General features: G+C 42.5%; 2 protein-coding genes across 11 annotated transcripts in view; both read left to right on the forward strand.

Moving 5' to 3' along the window:
* Positions 1–584: 584 nt before the first annotated feature.
* Positions 585–5,232, forward strand: LOC110537446 (arsenite methyltransferase). Of its 2 annotated transcripts, XM_021623498.2 has the most exons (11): positions 585–1,504; positions 1,745–1,817; positions 1,936–2,066; positions 2,300–2,450; positions 2,563–2,699; positions 3,002–3,071; positions 3,611–3,692; positions 3,895–4,026; positions 4,265–4,407; positions 4,539–4,661; positions 5,064–5,232. In XM_021623498.2, the coding sequence occupies exons 2-11, from the start codon at positions 1,785–1,787 to the stop codon at positions 5,178–5,180; spliced, it is 1,119 nt and encodes a 372-aa protein (XP_021479173.1). In that variant the 5' UTR covers positions 585–1,504; positions 1,745–1,784; the 3' UTR covers positions 5,181–5,232. The 2 variants fall into 2 exon arrangements, with proteins under 2 accessions (XP_021479173.1, XP_036793292.1); XM_036937397.1 differs by lacking the exon at positions 5,064–5,232 and having other exon boundaries at positions 4,539–4,916.
* A 461-nt stretch (positions 5,233–5,693) lies between these two features.
* LOC110537448 (ubiquitin carboxyl-terminal hydrolase 25) overlaps positions 5,694–20,917 on the forward strand; it is a 48,552-nt gene continuing 33,328 nt past the window's right edge. For 2 of the 9 annotated variants that reach the window (XM_021623499.2, XM_021623501.2), the window contains exons 1-9: positions 5,694–5,922; positions 10,294–10,371; positions 11,417–11,618; positions 14,075–14,198; positions 14,424–14,586; positions 15,170–15,256; positions 16,515–16,652; positions 19,063–19,139; positions 19,450–19,523. In XM_021623499.2, the coding sequence (XP_021479174.2) occupies positions 5,881–5,922; positions 10,294–10,371; positions 11,417–11,618; positions 14,075–14,198; positions 14,424–14,586; positions 15,170–15,256; positions 16,515–16,652; positions 19,063–19,139; positions 19,450–19,523 (985 nt within the window). In that variant the 5' untranslated portion in view covers positions 5,694–5,880. The remainder of the gene's footprint in view (positions 5,923–10,293; positions 10,372–11,416; positions 11,619–14,074; positions 14,199–14,423; positions 14,587–15,169; positions 15,257–16,514; positions 16,653–19,062; positions 19,140–19,449; positions 19,524–20,917) is intronic. The other 7 variants (XM_036937398.1, XM_021623503.2, XM_021623500.2 and 4 more) reach the window with 6 other exon arrangements.

The following is a 20,917-nucleotide window of genomic DNA, read 5'->3' on the forward strand; positions in this document are numbered from 1 at the left end:
ACAAAAAAAAACGATATACAATACATAAGTACACAAATTTAATTGATCAGTAATCACAAAGAAATATATGTTTGGTTTAAATGTGTGCCCTAAATTATTGACAAGGTAAAAAAAATAACACATTTTGTATAGCCTGCATATTGATGGTCAAGTGAATACATGTAAACAGAGTGAGTGAAATATTAATGATCCCTAAGAGCGTCTCTCTGCAGTCAGAGCTTCAGTGCAGCAGCCTGCCTGCCTGTCCATTTGAGGGATCTTGGCTGACAATGAAAGAGCATGGCTGACGTCTGCAATGTCAGACAAGCACAAGGGTAAATGTTTTACAAACTGGCTGGGGAGAGCTAGTGGTGTCAATCTCCTGTCTGTTAATGTCTTCCTCCCAGGAAAGTACTCACATATAATCCTTTCCCCCACTATCCTTAAACAAAACCTTTTACTAATATTTATGCCCTTCGAGGTGAGTATACAGTATTCCTACAAAATGCCTAAATATTTTTGGGGTTATTCGCAATTACCTAGGCCAAATTTCACACTGAGCAGTAAAGTTCAACATTAGAGCTAGAACTGAAACTGCACAGTTCTCGATTGTGACTATGTCCCCATTAGCCAAATCAAACAATTAAAATTTAAAAAAACAATGATTCAAATTGATTTGACCAATTTAACCCCATTTTCAATTCTCAAATAACATTTTTTTAAAGAAACAGTTTAATTGTGATTGTCTGTGCAGTTCCACCACACATGATGACACTGTGGCCATGAACTTTCCAAGTAAACATTTCTCAAAAACCCCAGTCGAATGAGAAAGAACAGTTCAGTGTCAGCTGGTCTTGCTGAGACCAGATTGAGATGTAAACTTTGTGCCAGTAGAGTTCAAGGGCCATTTAGGGGAAACATGCAACATTTTACTCTGTTGTTGACTGGTTTCTGACCTGCAGTTCCATGGGTTGAGGGGAGGGACAGAGGCTCAACATTACTTACTGCATCTGCATTCAGAGGGGATTTTGAGACATCTCCAACTCACATAGCTTGCATATTTATGTTATTATGCGTTGAACTGTGAAAGATGTGCAGTCAGAGATGACAAACTCTGTGTGGGACATGAGGGGATAGAGGAAAACATTTGCTATACGTGACTCAAAAAACAATGTTCAGTACAGTACAAAGAAAGTGCCTGGACAATTGACAGGTAAAATCATAAAGAACACATTAAGGAATACATTCATGAAAAACATGAATACAACTGAAAAACAATTGTAGTTTGTTGCATGAAGTGGGGGTAAGTGAACTTGGCCTCAACAAATCGTCAAAATCTGGTACTATCAAGTTTGGATGGATTTTACAGGACATAGGCCTCTGCTGGATGCCCTTTTTCCAAACTCAGCTGGCTTTAACTAGACCAATCAGTTGTCATAAAATCAATACTCACCTTGCTCTTAGATCTCAATAAATGCAGAGAGGGGAAAGGGAACATCAACTGTGAAGCGATCTTTCTAGCCAGGTAAGCTCTGTCATTTCGGTCAGTCCTACTACCAGCTAAAACATTGTATGAAAAAATAATTATGTCAATTAAAATCAGCAGGGATTACAATAAATTCAAGGTGTGCTTACACCTTACACTAGTAGTATCTCTGTTACACAGTAATAGCAAATCCGCCCAACTGTCTTCTGGTATGTGAATGTTTCAGTGTGTGCAGCCTATCAGTTTTGTGTTTTGAACAAAAAAGTGTTTGTTTTCTAGGCAACAATTGAAGTGAAACCAGCTACAATCAGCCTAAAACATGGAAACCTTGGAATACCATGAACTTGTTCAGGTATATATTTTCCCTCACTAGCATACTGTACTGTTATTTAACAGATTTTTGTCACTGTATCTGATGTTAAATGTCTGAATCATATTTATTTGAACTACTATAATCCTCCTCACTGTAGAGATACTATGGCTCTCGCCTGGAGATACATGGTAATCTAAAGACCAGTGCATCATGCATGTCACCATCCACCCCAATACCCCAGAGCACTTTTGATGCACTTCGACTAGTCCACCCCTCGGTCTGCAAAAAGTATGCTAAGTCTCTCTGGTTTATAACCCCATATTGTTATATTGTTGTGTTCCTAATAATAAACATGTTGTAACTGATAACAGGCTAAATCAATAACATCTAATTCACTGTTTGTCTATGTGAAAAGCATCAATACTATATTTGCTTTGCACCAGCATTGGTCACTCTCAGTAAGAATGCACCTTCAGTGCATTAGTATCTACTATCATAGGTGCTACTGTGCTGTTCTGCAGATACTCTGGTTGTGGGCTGGTTGTTCCTGAGAAGCTACAGGGCTGTAAGGTGCTGGATCTGGGCAGTGGCTCTGGCAGAGACTGCTTCATTCTCAGTAAATTAGTGGGCCAGAGCGGTCATGTCATCGGCATTGACATGACAGCAGAACTGGTAGGCTTACCGTGCCGCACAATATATTTTGTGGGAATTCCCTATCTAATATCTTATCACAAATAAAACTGTGGATCACAAGTGATTTTCATACTATGTATCCTAAACCCAGATCCTGGCATCACGCAAATATGTCCAGTACCACCAGCAGAAGTATGGCTACGAGAAGCCCAACACCATATTTGTGCAGGGTTACATAGAGAAACTGAATGAGACGGGAATACAGAGTGGTTCGCTGGATGTTCTGGTGTGAGTAAAGCTGTTCCTTCCTTCAACACCCTTAGGCTTGCTTTCTGCTGGGGATCTTTTCGAGTGAGTGTCTTACTGAAGAAAATCCCACACAATACATGTCCAATGACAATCCCTCCTCTCCATCTCCTTTGAGCTAATAGTCTGTTAAGGGAAAATGCTTTATCTATTTACCATTTATTCACTGACTGGTTCACAGATTGATTTATCAATTTGTTCCCTGATTGGTGACCTGATCGGTTCCCAAATACCCTGACTAACTGATGTCTCTGCCGTCTTCCTGCCTGTCTGTCTGTCTGTAGGTCAAACTGTGCCATGTGTCTGTGTCCTGACAAGAAGCCGGTTCTCAGGGAGGCTTTCAGAGTGCTCAAGGTAACCTTCACACTCTCTGGTGGTCAGCCAATACCTCAGCAGCATGCTGCATGCCTCACATAAATATATAAAATATTGATTAAGTAGCAATGCTGAAAATTGGAAACAAGACTATGTGATTTTAAAAGCTACTTGATTTACAAAGTGGCATCATTTTCATGAATCATTTGCTTTTCCTCATTTATCTTTGTCGGTATGTGAACCTATCGTTATGCAACACGCAGTGTGAAACCAGATACTCTATTGCCATCTGCTGATACTCTATTGCCATCTGCTGGAGAAACAATGAACTTTTACTTATGAGGATGTGGTTTGATTTACCTTCACCTACAACATTGTAAAACATTTATTTTTGTAGAGATTAGCACCAAAATAAATGGCCAAAATAAAATAATAAAACTATTCCCTCATAGTAAATCACATGATCTTCATACAATAATATAGTATTTAGATTGTCTCTTGAGCCTTCTTGTCAGAACTCTGATAGGTTTTGTAGATTGTAAAATGTTTAATTCATGTCAAATCCTATGTATTTACAGGAGGGTGGGGAACTTTACTTGAGTGACATATATTCCAGCAAGGCTGTTCCGGAACATTTGAAACAAGACCCAGTTCTGTGGGGTAAGAATGCTTGCTTTGTGACAGCTGACAGAGTTAAAAGTTGAATGTATGCTATCTGACAGGAATAATGATGTTGAGCCAATGCGAGACCCAATAACACACTGTTCTAGATACATTAAAATATCAACAACATAGCAGTGGAGGGGGGTTTGAGTTGGTTGGGAATTGTTAATCTAATGTCATGTTTTCTGTGTTGTGACAGGTGAAGGCTTGAGTGGTGCCCTCTACTGGCGAGACCTGATATCTCTAGTGCACGAGGTGGGCTTTAGTACTCCATACCTTCTCACTGCAAGCCACATCATGGTCCACAATAGTGAGTTACAGAAGAAAGCAAGTAAGTTGGCACATTAATGTCTGCCTCTCAATGATCTCATGAATAGGACAATGAGATGAAGGTCGACTTCAATGTCTAGCAAGGTTCAACAGTTCCGTTCTCTGTTACCATTTCTCTTGAGCATTATTCTGAAACATGATTGGATGAGAACAAATGAATATATTGTTTAATTTCAACCACTTCCATTACCAACTATCAGATCAAAACATCTGTTTCTTTGTTTTCTTGTTCCCCACAGGTGGCATCACACACACCTCTGCAACTTACCGCCTCTTCAAGTTGCCCAAAAATAGAAAGCAGAGCGACGCAGTTGTGGCTTACAAAGGAACGGTCCCTGACCATCCCGACCTACTCAAGTTTGACATGTATCATTGTTTTGAGGTGTGTCCAAGTAATTTGTCACCAAACCTATTCCCCTATTAAAAAGCTGGCAAGTATTCCTCTTCTCCCTTTCTGGACCTGCGTTTTGCCTCTGAAGAGCTGTGTTTTGTGTTTCTGCTTGATCCCTACAGACAGACATAGAGGTAACCGTGGATGCAGAAATGGCAGCCGTGCTTCAGCATTCCCGATTCTCCTCTGACTTCTCAATCCAAAGCTCAGACAAACCTGCACCAAGCCCTAAATGTGCCCCTCAGGTAAACCCTCTAGTATATTTCCTCTGGGCTATCCAGAAACCATCATGCATTTGTATATTTTTATATGTGCTACATTACATGAAGAGAAAGAAAGAAATTCTAGTCAGCAATTCTTATCATTGTAATTAATAAATCCTCATAAGTTGATCCTATGGTCATGTATCTGGCAGGGCTACATGTTCTCTGTTATGTAGAAGTACAGCACTTTCAGCACCTTCATCCCACTCAGGTCACAGCATCACTCTGAGCAGGAGGAGGAGGCTTACCACACAGCTCAGCCCACTCAGTGTCTCAAAAGCCCTACTGTTCGAATAGATAGCTATATGCAGTAGTCTGCAAGCACCAGTGGCTAATTCTCTTTCTCTCTCCTCTCTCTCCTCTCCTTTGTGATGTGCTTTTCAGAGCTGCCACCTTAATAACCCATTCCTACTTGCTGATAACCTCAAACTTCATTCAAAGCCCTCCACCAAGATTGGGAACACTGAAGAACCAGTGGAAAAGTATGACACTACCAACTGAAGGGAGATACTATTTTCTCCATGAAAATGAATATAATAAACATTTTACATGATTTTGTCAACTACATTTTTGTGTGATTTGCAAATATATTTAATGTGGGCTCTGTTTAATTGTTAATACATTGCTATTAGAAATGGACTGAGTTGGTCCCTAACCTTACGCCACACATTTAAGGCATTAAAGTGTAATCTAGAAAATACACACATTGTATCAAGGCTGTCTTTCTCTCTTTGGGAAAAATAGTTATTATATTATATAACCCACATTATTACCCTTATTCATAGTCATTGGTAATCACACAATACACACATATGTTCAAACCTTTAATAGTGAAGCTGACATGTTATTAAACTAAATCCAAACCGTTGGTTTTAAATTATTGGTTTCGTATAGGAAGAAATGAAAAGGGAAAGTATGCAAGAATACAGAACTGAAAGTTGTTCATTACGTAATTCTAAAACTAGATCAGTGACGTAAATGCAGTCCAACAAGGCAATACTAATCGAGAACAGAAAAGCGATCGCTTGCCAGCTGCATTTATTTTTCCTCCATGCCTGCATTTCCCATGGCGCCCGCTATCGTGTTGGTTAACTGGGGGACATATTAAGTGTTATTTTATTTAACTTGGATATAACTAGGTATTTTTAAAATATTTTTTTTACCTTTGTTGAAACTATTTCCGTTTAATTCTCAACCGGCCATGACCGTGGAGCAGAATGTCCTCCAACAGCATTCTCAGAAGGTAGGTGCATCGTAGTGGCAATGTTTTCCTTCTCCGCCTGGTTGCTAGCTAGCAAAACTGCCAGAGAAAGTTAGCTTGATGTTTGTTCCCAAGTGTGGCGTCAGATCCTTGGATATTTTCTCAATCGATTGTACAGTCCCTGAAAGTATTTACAAACAACATGCATCGTTAAATAATCCCATTGCCTTGTCAAAGAAATCACGAAGGCAGATCGGTATCCAACTATAGTCGCTAATTAGGTATCTAGACCTATCTACATTGTCAGCAAGTTAGCTAGCGCGTTATCTTGCTAACGTTACAGCTAGCCCCGCTAACATAAGTTTACCAACAGTGACACGCCTATGAGGGCAACGGCTAGCTAGCTGGGTAACTAGCTAATGTCGTCAAATCAGCATTACAAGCTGCTCGTTACTGGGTGGCCAAATGTTAGCTACCTCAAGTTCAGACAGTCTTTGCCCTGTGATCATCTGTCGTCAGATGCTAGCAGCTACCGTCAAATGTAGCTCTATTGTTAGCTAGCTAGTCAGCAGGAGTCAGAAGCGTTAGAAGTAATTTACAGTTATTGACTGTTGAGGTGTTATAATAGCAAGTCACTATTGCTTTCAACATGCAAGCAAGACACTTGACCCAGGCTGTGTGCTTGGTCTGGTTTGCTAACGTTACTGAAATTACTGTTGAGATATGTTTGTTTACGTGCAGTGACTGCCAGGCAGCCAGGAGTGACCACGATGAGTGAATGCAACTGCATTACTGCAAGCTTGCTGGGTGTGGGTTGGTTAGTTTGACAGGTTACGTTAAAGAACATATTTGATAAATACGTATCTAGTACAACTATGCATAATTGATTGTGTTTTGATTGTAAGATGGAAAAACATTGGTCACATTACACCTTATCTCTTATTTGTTAATTGGATTTGGAAGAGGAGGTGCAACAACATTACTTCTTAATTTTAGTTCATTATTAGAGGGCAGAATAAGCAATAGGTTGGTAACCAATATTAATTATATGAAGCAAATGATCTAGCCTAGTACTAGTGAGCTGGCTGCTGACAGCATAGCCCTCACACCATAGCAGCTGGTTACGTAACTCAACTCTTTTTAGGTAAGGTAGCTAGCTACCTACCAGCAGTATTACACTGTCATGGGATTTGTCTGAGGGTGTTACCATCCCTCAGATTACCATCCAGCACCACATCCTTTGATCAGTGTTGATGGTGACATGATTTGGCAACATGTTTAGATTCTACTCTCTATTGACTTAGTTTAGAACAGCAGGAGGTTTATCATCATCGTGTTATTGGACTATATACGGCTATTTATATTGCTGCCCTGTGAAGTTGCAATACACCTAGGTAGTGACACACAGTTAGCATTCAAAACAGTATATTGCCTTCATGCCTGGTTGCATGTAGGCTTACATTCACTCACATTGGATATGGGATAAGATTAGCATTCCTGAAACATTATTTTGTTGAAATAAAATGTTATCTCTGAGAAATTAAGCAAATTGATTGCAAACAAATGGACTGCATTCATATAATCTTCAGTAACAATAGTACCTAATCAATTAGCTTAATTTTTCAGAGAGAAAATTATATTTTGACAAAATAATGTTTCAGTAATGCTGATCTTATCTGTTTCTAACTACAGAAATTATTTCAGAACAATCGAGGTGGATGTCAATCCTCTTTCTTGTGCTTTTTGAGGTGGCATGACTAAAGGCTACTCCTGTAAACTCATTGGTCTAGTAACACTTAGGAATGCTCATTCCTGTAAGGCTCACTGTGCTAGTGTCAATCACCGACCTCATGGTAAGGAGAGACTTTGTGCGACAGACAGACAGACGCTCTAGACTTGCCACATGAGGATGAGTCGAGGTGTGTTCCAGGCAACTGGAAGCTGGTAGCCTAGTGGTTAGAGCGTTGGGCCAGTAACCAAAATGTTGCAAGATCAAATCCCCAAGCTGACAAGGTGAAAATCTGTCATTCTGCCCCTGAACAAGGCAGTTAACCCCCACTGTTCCTCGGCCGTCATTGAAAATAATAAGATTTTTTTTCTTAACTGACTTGCCTAATTAAATAAAGGTAAAATTAAATTAAATATAAGAGGGCCTGACCCCTCTCACCTACTGTCACATTCTGCCTGCTTGTAGCTAGCCTATATAATGTGTTCATAAACTTGACCAAACTAAAATGCACTTTCTACAAGACAGTGGTTTGTTATTCACAACGCAAGACGGAGTGCCTGGATACAGCCCTTAGCCGTGGTATATAGGCCATATACCACTAACCCTCGAGGTGCCTTATTGCTTTAATAAACCGGTTGCAACACAGTAACGCAAGGAACTACAAATCTAAATAGAAAATGTTGCTTTAATAAGTCAATTCATAAATGCACTTTGCCTGAAAAAGTAGTACGGACAAAATTCTTAACCACATGCTAGCTAGCAAGCTTACATTAAATGTATGCAAATACCAAGCATTAGCGCCACTACTAGAGTGACTAACACTCGCCAATTATTTATTAATGTTGATCTGAATGTTTCCATTTATTGTGCACGAATTAAATAAATTGTCCCATGTTATTGTTTGTTGGCTCCGCTGGAAATTGATGCTGTTCATTTAGCTGGGGAAGATGCTGCTGTGTAGTGCTCGACCGCTTCCAGATTTGGCATCCAGTAACTTTGAAGCAAGGTTTAGAATCTGTGTCCACTGACATTTTTCTTGTGCCTCTAGTCCGGTATCCGACAGTTTCGGGATCATGGCGGTTCGGAGGCAGGGGTTGGTAAATCTGAGACCTGCCAGCTGTTTTGAAGATCTTTGGCAACATTGTTGCGAGGATGTTCACACCCATCGGCTCTTTTGTGTACCTGAAACATAAGATAACATAACCTTATCTAATAGTTAGGTCTACATATCGACTGGTTATATTGCCAGGATACATTAGAATGATTTAGCTAACAGTGAACCATAAAAATCCTGTAGAATGAGGTTCCGCTCCATTTTTGATGTATTCCCAAACTCACAATGTATCCATTTTTCTTCACAACAGTCAGTGATGCAGGTAAGTGCCCACTTTGTTTGTTTCACAATGTTCGTTTCAGATTCTCTCAAGTTCAATTAAACTCACATTTTCTACACCGGCATGTCAAGCTATTGTTGATGTAGCCATTTTATCAAGGTGAAAAGGCGCAATGATATCAAGCTGAAAAGACAAACCTCATGGTATATGGTGTCACATACACACGGCTAAATGCTGTTTTAGCCAATCAGCATTCAGTATCCAAACTACCTAGTTTATGATTAGAATTAAGAGACACCCAATAATAGTGAGGTTCTTTTGAATTCCAGTATGGGGTGGAGTGTGTTTGTTTGGCTCAGAGAGAACTTGGCCTAGTAGCTGTCTCTGGGTTTGACTCACTGTCCTAAGAGCACTGCCTAGTAGTGTTTACTGCTTAGCCTGCATGGGAGCTGGGCCAGAGAGAGAGAGAGAGACTGAGATGGAGGACTTGGTTTGTGTGTTGCTTATGTTCAATTACTCTAACAGAGGTGTGAACTGTGTCTTCCCTCTCTCTCGTGGCCCTGTGAAACACAGGTGCCCCAGGCAGGACCAGAGTGAAACTCTTTCACTTTTAACCCCCTGTGAAATATCTGGAGCTAGTTGCTAAGGAGCTGCTGCACAGTGGACACAAGTGGAGAACTAGTACACACTACGCACCCATATATATTTTTACTCAAACATGGGCTGTCCATGAGGACATCTTTGCAGCACAACAGCCACTTTTAACAGTGTAGGGCCTACTTACTGTACAACCCTCTATGGCTACGATCCTAGGACCTAGAATAGTGGCCTGAGCCTCAGGCCCTGACAGTAAGTTTTCTCCATCATTGTTTGGAGCGTTGGAGTGCACTTGGCCAGTGTGTGTAATGCACTGGTTCATTGTTTAGTGGACACAGCCATTGTGTGGTGGTAAGCCCTTGCATCCCAGCTGGGGTTGACATGCAACAGTTACAGCAGGGCAGACATGAGTGCACAGTGCAGTCTCATCCTCTCCACTAGCTAAAGCCTAACTGTCTGGTGTTTAGAGAAATGGTCAGGGGTCCAGATAAGGCCTGCATGGATTCGGTAAAACATTGTAGTCTACTTGCAATGCAACACCCTCTGCAGCCTAGCGAGCTTGGTTCACTTATGATTCAGTCAGACATTATGTGATCCTGCTGATGTGTAGTGCAGTTAGTGAAGTGATGGAGAGTGATGTGTGTCCTGTCCTGTTATGTCCTCTTCTCGCTTTCTATGAATCTCTGCCTCTTCCCCCCAACATCTCTGACTGCCTGTTTCTCTGATGATGTGTGCGTCTCTCGCTCCTGACAGCACCAGCAGACTCTACTGAACCAGCTGAGGGAGGTCACAGGCACCACAGACGTCCAGCTGCTCCAGCAGGCCCTGCAGGTAACACGCACACAAGGCCCTGCGGTACGGATGCAGTGATGTCAAATTGCGAGATCTTGTTAGATTTCTCAATTTACGTGATCTTGTTAGATTTCTCAATTTACAATGTCTGAGTGTTGATCAAGCTGTTGTATTTAGTCTGTAATGCTGAACGATTGAACTGAAATGTGTTGGTTGTTTAGTAACTGGATAATACAAATTACTCGAATTCCATTTAGATTTTTTGTGAGCCGAACATGCTGTTTCTTAGAGATAAATCAAATCATTCACGAGAGAAGTCAAGAACTATGGGACGCTAGGCTGAAAGGAGTTGTAGTTTTCATTTAGCAAATATCCAACCTAGTTCAGCACAGAAACATGGTAATTAACTACAGTGACCCTAATCCATTGCGACAGTTTTTTCAGGCTCGGACAGAGTGACAGATTAGAGGGGAAGAGTCAAAGCGAGTGGTTTCTCTGTCCAAAATAAGCCCAATGAGTTTATATTTGCTTAATTTGGACCTAAGTTTATCTCCTTCCTTTTGGACGACTACCCCCATTGGTAGGGCGGAGACATTCTATACAGATCTCCGGACGGATACACTTTTACGCCTGCTACCTTAGGCTAGATCGTACAGTCATTGGGCTAGATGCATACAGACCGCATAGACCGCAACGAGTGGGATCAAGACAGTTTGTGAAAGTATGCCTTATCTACTTTGAAGAACTTGTAAAATGATTTAATCAGACAGCTCTGCAGCATACTTAGGCATATAGCTAAAAGGATGACCGTACAATATGGGGAGCACATAGATACCATTATATGGTCTGACTGACTGATACAGCCAGACCATATAGCGGATATTGATTTTCAGGGATGCATTTCAAAATGGTTTGACACAATTTGAAATGTTACCAATTTTATGTTCTGAAATCTCTCGTGGGAGTTCTGGAAATTGCTTATTTTCACCCAATTCATCAGCTTTATTGATCTCCCAGAGTAAGTGTTGACAGTCTACATCTAAACCAGTCTGATAGTAGAGCTCTAACCCTGCTATCCCTGCAGGTCAGTAATGGAGACCTGGCGGAGGCGGTGGCCTTTCTGACAGAGAAGAATGCCAAGGTGCCCCAGCAGGATGAGGCTACCTACTACCAGACCACCCAGGTGGGCAACGACAGATACATCAGCGTGGGCAGCCAGGCAGACACTAGTGAGTACTTACCTCACCCAGCACTGCCCGGGGCAGTCCCTAGCCAGGGAGATACCAGTGAGTACCACTACCTACCTCATCTCCGGTGTGTGCATAAGAAAAAATCTGTAGGCCTCAAACCCGTTATATACAGTGCATTTGGAAAGTATTCAGACCCCTTGACTTTTTCCACATTTTGTTATGTTACAGCCTTATTCTTAAATGGATTTAAAAAAAAATCCCTTATCAATCTACATACGATACCCGTTAACAACAAAGCAAAAACAGTTTATTTGAATTTTTTGCAAATTAATACAAAATAAAAAAACACATTTACGTAAGTATTCAGACCCTTTACTCAGTACTTTGTTGAAGCGACTTTGGCAGCAATTACAGCCTTGAGTCTTCTTGGGTATGACGCTACAAGCTTGCCACACCTTTATTTTTTTTGGGGGGGGTTCTCCCATTCTTCTCTGCAGATCCTCTCAAGTCCTGTCAGGTTAGATGGAGCGTTGCTGCACAGCTATTTTCAGGTCTCTCCAGAGATGTTTGATCGGGTTCAAGTCCGGGCTGAGCCACTCAAGGACATTGAGAATTGTCCCGAAGCCACTCCTGCGTTGTCTTGTCTGTGTGCTACGGGTCATTGTCCAGTTGGAAGGTGACCCTTCCAACAGTCTGAGTTCCTGAGCGCTCTGGAGCAGGTTTTCATCAAGGATCTCTCTGTACTTTTCTCTGTTCATCTTTCCCTCCATCCTGACTAGTCTCCCAGTCCCTGCCACTGAAAAACATCCCCACAGGATGATGCTGCCACCACCATGCTTCACCGTGAGGATGGTGCCAGGTTTCCTCCAGACATGACACTTGGCATTTAGCCCAAAGAGTTCAATATTGGTTTCATCAGACCAGAGAATCTTGTTTCTTATGGTCTGAGTCCTTTAGGTGCCTTTTAGCGAACTCCAGAGTGACCATCAGGTTCTTTGTCACCTCCCTGACCAAGGCCCTTCTCCCCCGACTGCTCAGTTTGGCCGGGCAGCAAGTTCTAGGGAGAATCTTGGTGGTTCCAAACTTCTTCCATTTTAAGAGTCATGGAGGCCACTGTGTTCTTGGGGACCGTCAATGCTTCAGACATTATTTGGTACCCTTCACCAGATCTGTGCCTCGACACAATACCTGTCTCGGAGCTCTGCGGACAATTCCTTCGACCTCATGGCTTGATTTTGGCTCTGACATGCACTGTCTCTGGGACTTGTAGACCGGTGTGTGCCTTTCCAAATCAATCATTGAATTGTAGAAACCACTCAAGCATGATCAATGGAAACAGGATGCACCTGAGCTCACTTTCGAGTCTCCTTGCAAAGGGTCTGAATACTTATGTAAGGTAATTAATGTTTGTGTGTGTGTGCAAACATTTCTAAAAACCTGAGTTCACTGTTTTTATGGGGTATTGTGGTGTTTGATGAGGAAACATTTTTATTTAATACATTTTATAATAAGGCTGTAACATAACAATGTGGAAAAAGTCTGGTTCTGAATTCTTTCTGAATGCACTATGTGAGTGATTAACATTACTGTCTCCCCTAATTTATATTTGATCAGATTTGCTAATCGTTCCCATTTAGTTTTGTATTGAAGCTCGAAGTAAGCATTTAGCATTGTATAAAGGTCTGTGGGATGGCTTTTAGTAGGATGCCTCCTGGTTCTCATGTGAGACAAGGGGTTACTTTGTTGAAATTAAGTGATGTCATCTCTGTGGAATTTTCTGAGATGGGCACGAGAAGTCCTGCCTTTACTGCAGAGGCATATCCTTCTCTGTTCGGGAACACCATATCCTGATACGCCCCATTTGACTTTCATGCAGGAATGTCCTGATTAATGAACTTACACACTCCTTTGGATATGTGTCAAATAAGGAAAACAACCTATAACAGGGGTGTCAAACTCCTTCCACGGAGCGCAGAGTGTCTGCAGGTTTTTGTTTTTTCTTTCAGTTATTAGCTAGACAACCAGGTGAGGGGAGTTCCTTACTAATTAGTGACCTTAATTCATCAATCGAGTATGAGGGTGGAGCGAAAACCAGCAGACACTCGGCCCTCTGTGGAATGAGTTTGACACGTGACCTATAATTTAACCCAGTCAATAGAGTTGTCTGAGAGGAGGTGATAACCTTTTGCTCTATTTACTACTCTGATGATGACTCACCTTAGTCTTTTTATAGGTTTGTTTAATATTATAGGCTACTGCACCAAATGTTAAGCTCTCTTCTCTTTGTGGTCTTTTAAGCTGGGATAAAAAAAAAGGGATATTGTCTGTCTGCCCTTTCCTGTCTGTGAAACACCGCAGCATGACTGGGATTATAAAATCAGTAAGGGTGGGATTTGAACTTGGAGTACTTAACTTTAAGTGTAAATCGTGCATTGATGTCAGTGGAAGATTGGTGTGAAAAACTTGAGTTATGTTATGAAGAAGGTCTAAAGTAATGTAAGTATGTATATGTGTGTATGTAAGTAAGGAGTTGTACGTATGTGTTGCTTTAGACGTGATTGACCTGACTGGTGATGATAAGGATGACCTCCAGAGGGCTATCGCTCTCAGCCTGGAGGAGTCCAGCCGGGCCTTCAGGGAGACTGGCATCACCGACGAGGAGCAAGCCATCAGCAGGTACACCACCGTCATGTCATCAGCTGGGCTAAGGGGAGAGGAGGAGCATTCAGGGAGTTGGAGTGTTTGAGTGGAAAAATGTCAATGATCTGCGCATTTGAGGGGATCAGACTGAGCAAGTCGCTGTGCAGTTTCGCTAATATGCTTTATTCATGTTAGGGCTTTGAAATAATAAAATATCCTTTTGATGAAAGTGTTTTCTTTAACTTGTTGTACTCTTTGCAGAGTTCTGGAGGCCAGCATAGCGGAGAACAAGGCGAGCCTGAAGCGGACACACACGGAGGTGTGGAGTGACTCGCCCAACCCTCACGACAGGAAAAGGATGGAGAACTGCCCCGTCGGGCTCAAGAACGTGGGCAACACCTGCTGGTTCAGCGCCGTCATCCAGGTGGGGATAAACACACACCCTCCATTTTGACTCTGCTAAACATCCTAAATCAATGTAATGTATTCAATATAGGCCTTGACATATATCTAGAGAGACTTGGAAAGACTAGCCCTCCCCGTCATAAGGTATGGATTACGTTGTTAATGTATAGACCCCCTAGTAGAGGGTAAAGTGAGCTGAAATATTCTGAATGAACACTGGATACACCATCACATGGTCCCTGTCTGCCTGGGTTTGGTCTCTAACCACAATTAGAGATTCAATGAAAGCAGGTGATAAAATGAAGTGACAACTCCACTAATCATTCTCCTTTACTAATTATTTAATCTTTTTTTCAAAAGATATGGAAGTTTGGTTCGTAACTTCGAACGCTAACATTCTTCTGTAATCCATCATACCCATACAGCATTCCAGCTAGCAGCAAAAGTGTGATAACATCCATAGTGTAAAACAGCTGTTGACTACCTCACTGTATAGCAACATGCATGCTCTCTTTTGATAGTGTACAAATGTTTAGTGCTGGTTCAAAGCGAAATTAATGTTATTCAAGAAAACTGACTGGTTTCTATCTGTTTGTTTCTAGTCTCTGTTCAACCTACTGGAGTTCCAGAGGCTGGTGCTGTATTACTCTCCTCCTGCCAGAGTCCAGGACCTGCCTCGCAACCAGAAGGTGAACCACCTATCATCCTCCACTCACCCAGACAACTCATATCAACTCTCAGCAGTGAAACTTAGGTCACATCCCCCGGACCAATACGCTACAGAGATAGTGGCACTGAAAAACCCCCCTTCTGTTAGGAACATATGTTAAACCCTATAGGCGATAGCTGGGGAAAGGTCTGGTTAGCTCTCTCCTGACTTTGAGATCCATGGCCCTCAGCTGGACAGCTATCATTCCTGTTAGCCTCTGAGCTGGGCAGTGGCCCTCTGAAGAGAGGCTCGACTCTCTGGGTTGTAAATACCCTCACTGTGCAATATCTCTATTTGGTTGCAGCATGATCTGATTTCCCCTCAGGTTCTAGTGGGTCACGCTCCCCCTGACTGCCCTGTCTATTTAGCACCCCCCCCCCTCTCTCTGTAGCAGCTGCAGTCTCTACCTCATTGGTTTCCACAACTGCGATCTTATCTGCACAGCACGTTCCTCCCACCCGCTTCCCATGGTGGAACATTAAGTGTTTGTTTTCATTCAAAGAGAGAAGACTAGTTTTCCTGCACCTTTTTTGACTTGAGAAATTCGGACTATTTTGAGGGAGAGTTTCTGGCTATGTTGTTGCTACTGCGTCTCGAGGGGCAAAGGGTAATATTGCCCCTTTTTTAAAATTGTTTTTCAACAGAAGGGCTCCCATACTCAGTCCTTTTAGGGCTTGGACCCTAACCTGTCATCAATAGCCTTGGGCACTGAGAGAACCTTGCTCTAGTTTTCTTTTAATCTGCTCTTTTCTGTCAACAAGGCTCGACTTCGAAGCAAGGCTTTGCTCTTTGCTTTTAACATCTACCATAGGCTTAGTGTGTAATTTATAACTCATTGATTCATTGCCAGTAGTTGTGGTGCAGCCATCCAGTCAGTGTCCTACTGTATATGGAGCAGTGGAGGAAACCCTCTGGTTGTCACATCTCGCACCAGCACAGATTTACTGGGTCAGCTAAGCATCGCTAGGATCCAACAGAAAAACACATTCCCTCGCATAAACTGGGAATATACCCGTTCTTCATATTTTGATAGGCACACTACCACCATCATAAAGCACTGAATGTGAACATATTATAATAGTATTACTTCTCAATGCAGTCTCTATGGTCTGAAAGATGGTTAACATTAAAACTGGAATATGACTGTGATTTGGAAACCATTATTCCCTTACTCTAGAAGGCGAGTTGTCATGGTAACTAACGTCCCTGTGTGTGTTGTTCCTGTTGTCGTTCCTTAGGAGCACAGGAACCTGCCCTTCATGCAGGAGCTGAGAAACCTTTTCTCACTCATGGTGGGTTCTAAGAGGAAGTACGTGGACCCATCGCGTGCTGTGGAGATCCTCAAGGATGCCTTTAAGTCCAGCGAGTCTCAGCAGGTAAACCTCCTAGCTATCACTCTACCCTTCAAATGTATTTATAATGCCTTTTTTACATAAACAGTTGTCACAAAGTGCTTTACAGTAACCCAGCCTAGACCCCTCAAAAAGCAAGCAACAGCACAGTGGCAAGGCAAGACAAAATGATTTATGAAGCCAGCTATGCCATGCATAGTCATCCAGACATCTGGTGTGATCAAATTCGGTGTATTATTTGATCCAGCAAGTGTAACTATGGGGTACATGGTGGACAGGGTACAGGGGCTTGCTGTAAAATAAATGTCTGACTGGAGCAAATGCTCCAATTGGGCAATCAATTTGAATGTGATTATTCTACTCCAGTAGAACAATGTCTAATGTACACTACATTACCAAAAGTATGTGGACACCTGCTCTTCGAACATCTCATTCCAAAATCATGGGCATTAACACGGAGTTTGTCCCCCTTTTGCTGATATAACTTTCCACTAGTTGTTGAAATATTGCTGTGGGGACTTGCTTCCATTCAACCACAAGCAGTTGGAGTTCCAATTCATCCCAAAGGTGTTCAATGGGGTTGAGGTCAGGGCTCTGTGCAGGCCAGCAAAGTTCTTCCACACTGATCTCGACAAACCATTGGACTTCACTTTGCACGGGGGCATCGTCATGCTGAAACAGGAAAGAGCCTTCCCCAAACTGCTGCCACAAAGTTGGAAACACATTATTGTCTAGAATTCCATTGTATGCTGTAGCATTAAGATTTCCCTTCACTGGAACTAAGGGGCCTATCCTGAAACCATGAAAATTTAAAAAACAGATCATTATTCCTCCATCAAAATTTACAGTTGGCACTATGCATTGGTGCAGGTTCTCCTGGCATCCGCCAAACCCAGATTCGTCCATCACACTGCCCTGTGGTGAAGCGTGATTGATCACTCCAGAGAACGTGCTTCCACTGCTCCAGAGTCCAATGGCGGCAAGCTTTACACCACTCCAGCCAACACTTGGCATTGCGCACAGTTATCTTAGGCAGCTGCTCGGTCATGGAAACCCATTTCATGAAGTTACTGACGAACAGTTCTTGTGCTGAAGTTTCTTCCAGAGGTAGTTTGGAACTCGGTAGTGAGTGTGGTTGCAACACACTTCAGCGGTCCTGTTCTGTGAGCTTGTGTGGTCTACCACTTTGCGACTGAGATGTTGTTGCTCCTAGACGTTTCCACTTCACAATAACAGCACTTACAGTTGACTGGGGCAGCTCTAGCAGGGCAGAAATCTGACAAACTAAATTGTTGTGAAGGTGGCATTCTATGACCGTGCCATGTTGAATGTCACTGAGCTCTTCAGAAAGGCCATTCTACTGCCATTCGGCGGGTGGGTGCTAGGTCAGCTTTAGTATTGCCGATTGTGGCTTCTAACAACTGCCAATGCTTGTCTTTGGAGATTGCATGGCTGTGTGCTTGATTTTATACACCTGTCAGCAAAGGGTGTGGCCGAAATAGCCAAATCCACTAATTTGAAGGGGTGTCCACTTACATATCTGATATACACAAAGTATGTATTTTTTTTAAGCGACCAAGATACCATTGTTTTGTCAGTTGGTAAATGCATGATTAGAATTCTCTCCTACCTTCCCATTGTCCCTTGTCTCTTTGGCAGAGGACTGACCCCTCCCTTAACTATTTGGCTGAGTCAGCAAGGGTAACAAGGCCCAGTGGAAGTTGGAACACCAGGCCCTCCCCTGTCCCCCTGACACCATCAACCACGCTTGTCTATAATGTTAATCCCTAGACCACGATTAGCTCCTTTATGCTAATATGCTGTAATGTAATGGTAATATGACACAGTCCCAAAACTGTTCAGTGTCTGCCCCCCAAAACCTGGTAATGATGAGCTAATGTTTCTGTTAAGGTCCTGTGAGGTCGGCCATCTGACCACTGTACTCATCAGTAATGTCTGCAGTACGCTCTGCTCTTGCCCCTTCGTGTGTCTGGGGTTAGAGAAGTGTTGACCCCAATCAGAGGGTGCAATGGACGTCTGTAAAAGATCCTCTGGGCTGTTGGTTGCTTTTGAAGCCTAACAATTACATTTGACCCAACTGGGGGGATATAAATCGACTTTTGCAATTTACGAGTCTCTCAGTATAATCCCACTTACCTCCTTTCCATGTTTTAAACCTTGGCTAAATTCTCTAGGTCTAGGAGTTCTAGGCCTATTATATTCTACAGTGATTTTAAGTGATTGGACCTGTGCTGCTGGGCATAATTGGAGCCTGTGTAAACTCTTCACTCCTCACAGTTGCCCTTAAAGCATTGTTCTAATTGTCCGGTCTCTCTGTTGTGCCCTGAAAGCAGTTTTCTAATTGGTTTGTCTTTGTGTGCTGCTTGTAAGTAGTGTTGTAATTGGTCTGTTTCTCTCTGTGTTCCCGGAACAGCAGGATGTCAGTGAGTTTACACATAAGCTGTTGGACTGGTTGGAGGATGCCTTCCAGATGAAGGCAGAGGAGGACAGGTATGGAAAAACATCTCGCTAATGTCACACACATGATTTGTCAAAAAAGCACATGAAACACACACACATGCTGTGATTAATTCTCCTAGGGGACAATGGGACACATGCCCTCTCTGTGTTTTCATACAGTATGTACCGTAGTGACTTTAGTAACCATTTTATGAAGGTACCTGTGCAAAAGGGTCTAGGATCATTATTCATATAGCTTAGAGGCCTAAACATCCTCTTCCACGTGTGTGTGTGTGTGCGTGCGTGCACTGTGACACCCCAATGAGTGTGTGTTTTGACTCTGACCTCTTTCCGTTCCCAGAGAGGGTGAGAAACCAAAGAACCCGATGGTTGAGCTGTTCTATGGCCGCTTCCAGGCTGTGGGGGTTCTGGAAGGTGAGAGAGGGAGGCAAACATGTTAGAACGCCACTGGTGTGGGAGGATAGATGACTGGAGAGTGATTGAGAGATGAGGCTCAGCCGTCTGTAGCAGCAGCAATGAGAGAGGGAGAGAGAGTCCTTGCCCCTGGTAATGAAAGGTGACCTTGTTTTAAAGATGCACTCTCAAACGTTTGTATAATTTCAGACAGTAGTTTTGAAAGTGGTGCTCACGAGACAAAGGTGGTCCCTGTTTTTGCGTACTACGTCATCCATTTTGTATGATATGTTCGTCCCTGAAATCGGTCTTCTCACAAATGTCTGTAGCGTCCGAACAGTTTGACCTACAAACTATTATGACCACTCTCATGAACACGATGCTGTTCTCACACAAGTGTCACAAGAATCGTCTGAAGGTGTCCGGTACAGGTTTGAAGGTAGTTTTGTGCCTACCCAAAAAAAGGGGTTAAATATCTCCTTGATATAGGACAGACAGATCAAAACCTTGATTCTTATCATTAATTTTTTTGACTGTCCTTTTTGCCATTTAGGAATATTATATATATTTTTTTTGTATACGTAAAGGGCTCCTAAAATTAAAAATCAAATAGGTAAATGATCCATCTTAACACAATGCCATATGTCAGCTTAGCCCCCCCAACCTCTTAGACTGTAAAGAAATATGTTACGAATTTGTTGTGCTTAAGATCCTGGAGGTCATCTTTAATGAGATGTGGCACATGTAAAAGTACCGGGACTGCAGAGCATTGATCCTGGAGGATCTTGACGTCTGATTGACATTGTTCTAATTATGCATGACAATACTGGCTCAGAACCGCCAGACAAAGCTGGACCAGCAAGGCAGCTTCTGCTCTTCTTATGACCTTAATGTCTCATTAGCATGTCTGCTAGCTTTCCCTCTCCACTCCCTGGGTTCAGTTTTTTTTTCTGGTCAGTCAGCACTCAGGTGCTGTAGTCAGCGCAGTGGGTCAGCTGAGTCTCTGTGCTGTATGTAGTCAGTTAGTGGATGTGATGGCAACATCTGGGTTCAAATGTTATTTGTTTGGTTGAGCTTGCCTGCCGCAATGGACCAATGGAAAAGGTATAAACCCTGCCCATCTTGCATCTCAGGCAGGCTCAATCAAATGCTTTAAGTATTTGAAACTAAACAAATCCTATTTGAAACCAGGCCTGGCTGATAAATTAATGTGAAATGGGTCTCTCCTCTCTCTCTCACGCCTGGGCCACTTTCTCCCTAGCCTCCCCATATGGCACGTGCTCGCAAGCAAGCCTCGGAGGAATAGTACTTCATAATCGGGTTAAACTGCCTCTACCAAATCCCAGTGCTTCTTTAATTAGCTGTTGGTTATGGCCACAACTGTTATTGTGAGGTACATACAGTGAGGGGAAGAA

Source organism: Oncorhynchus mykiss, chromosome 12 (assembly GCF_013265735.2).
Source record: "Oncorhynchus mykiss isolate Arlee chromosome 12, USDA_OmykA_1.1, whole genome shotgun sequence".
Taxonomy (NCBI): Eukaryota; Metazoa; Chordata; class Actinopteri; order Salmoniformes; family Salmonidae; genus Oncorhynchus; species Oncorhynchus mykiss.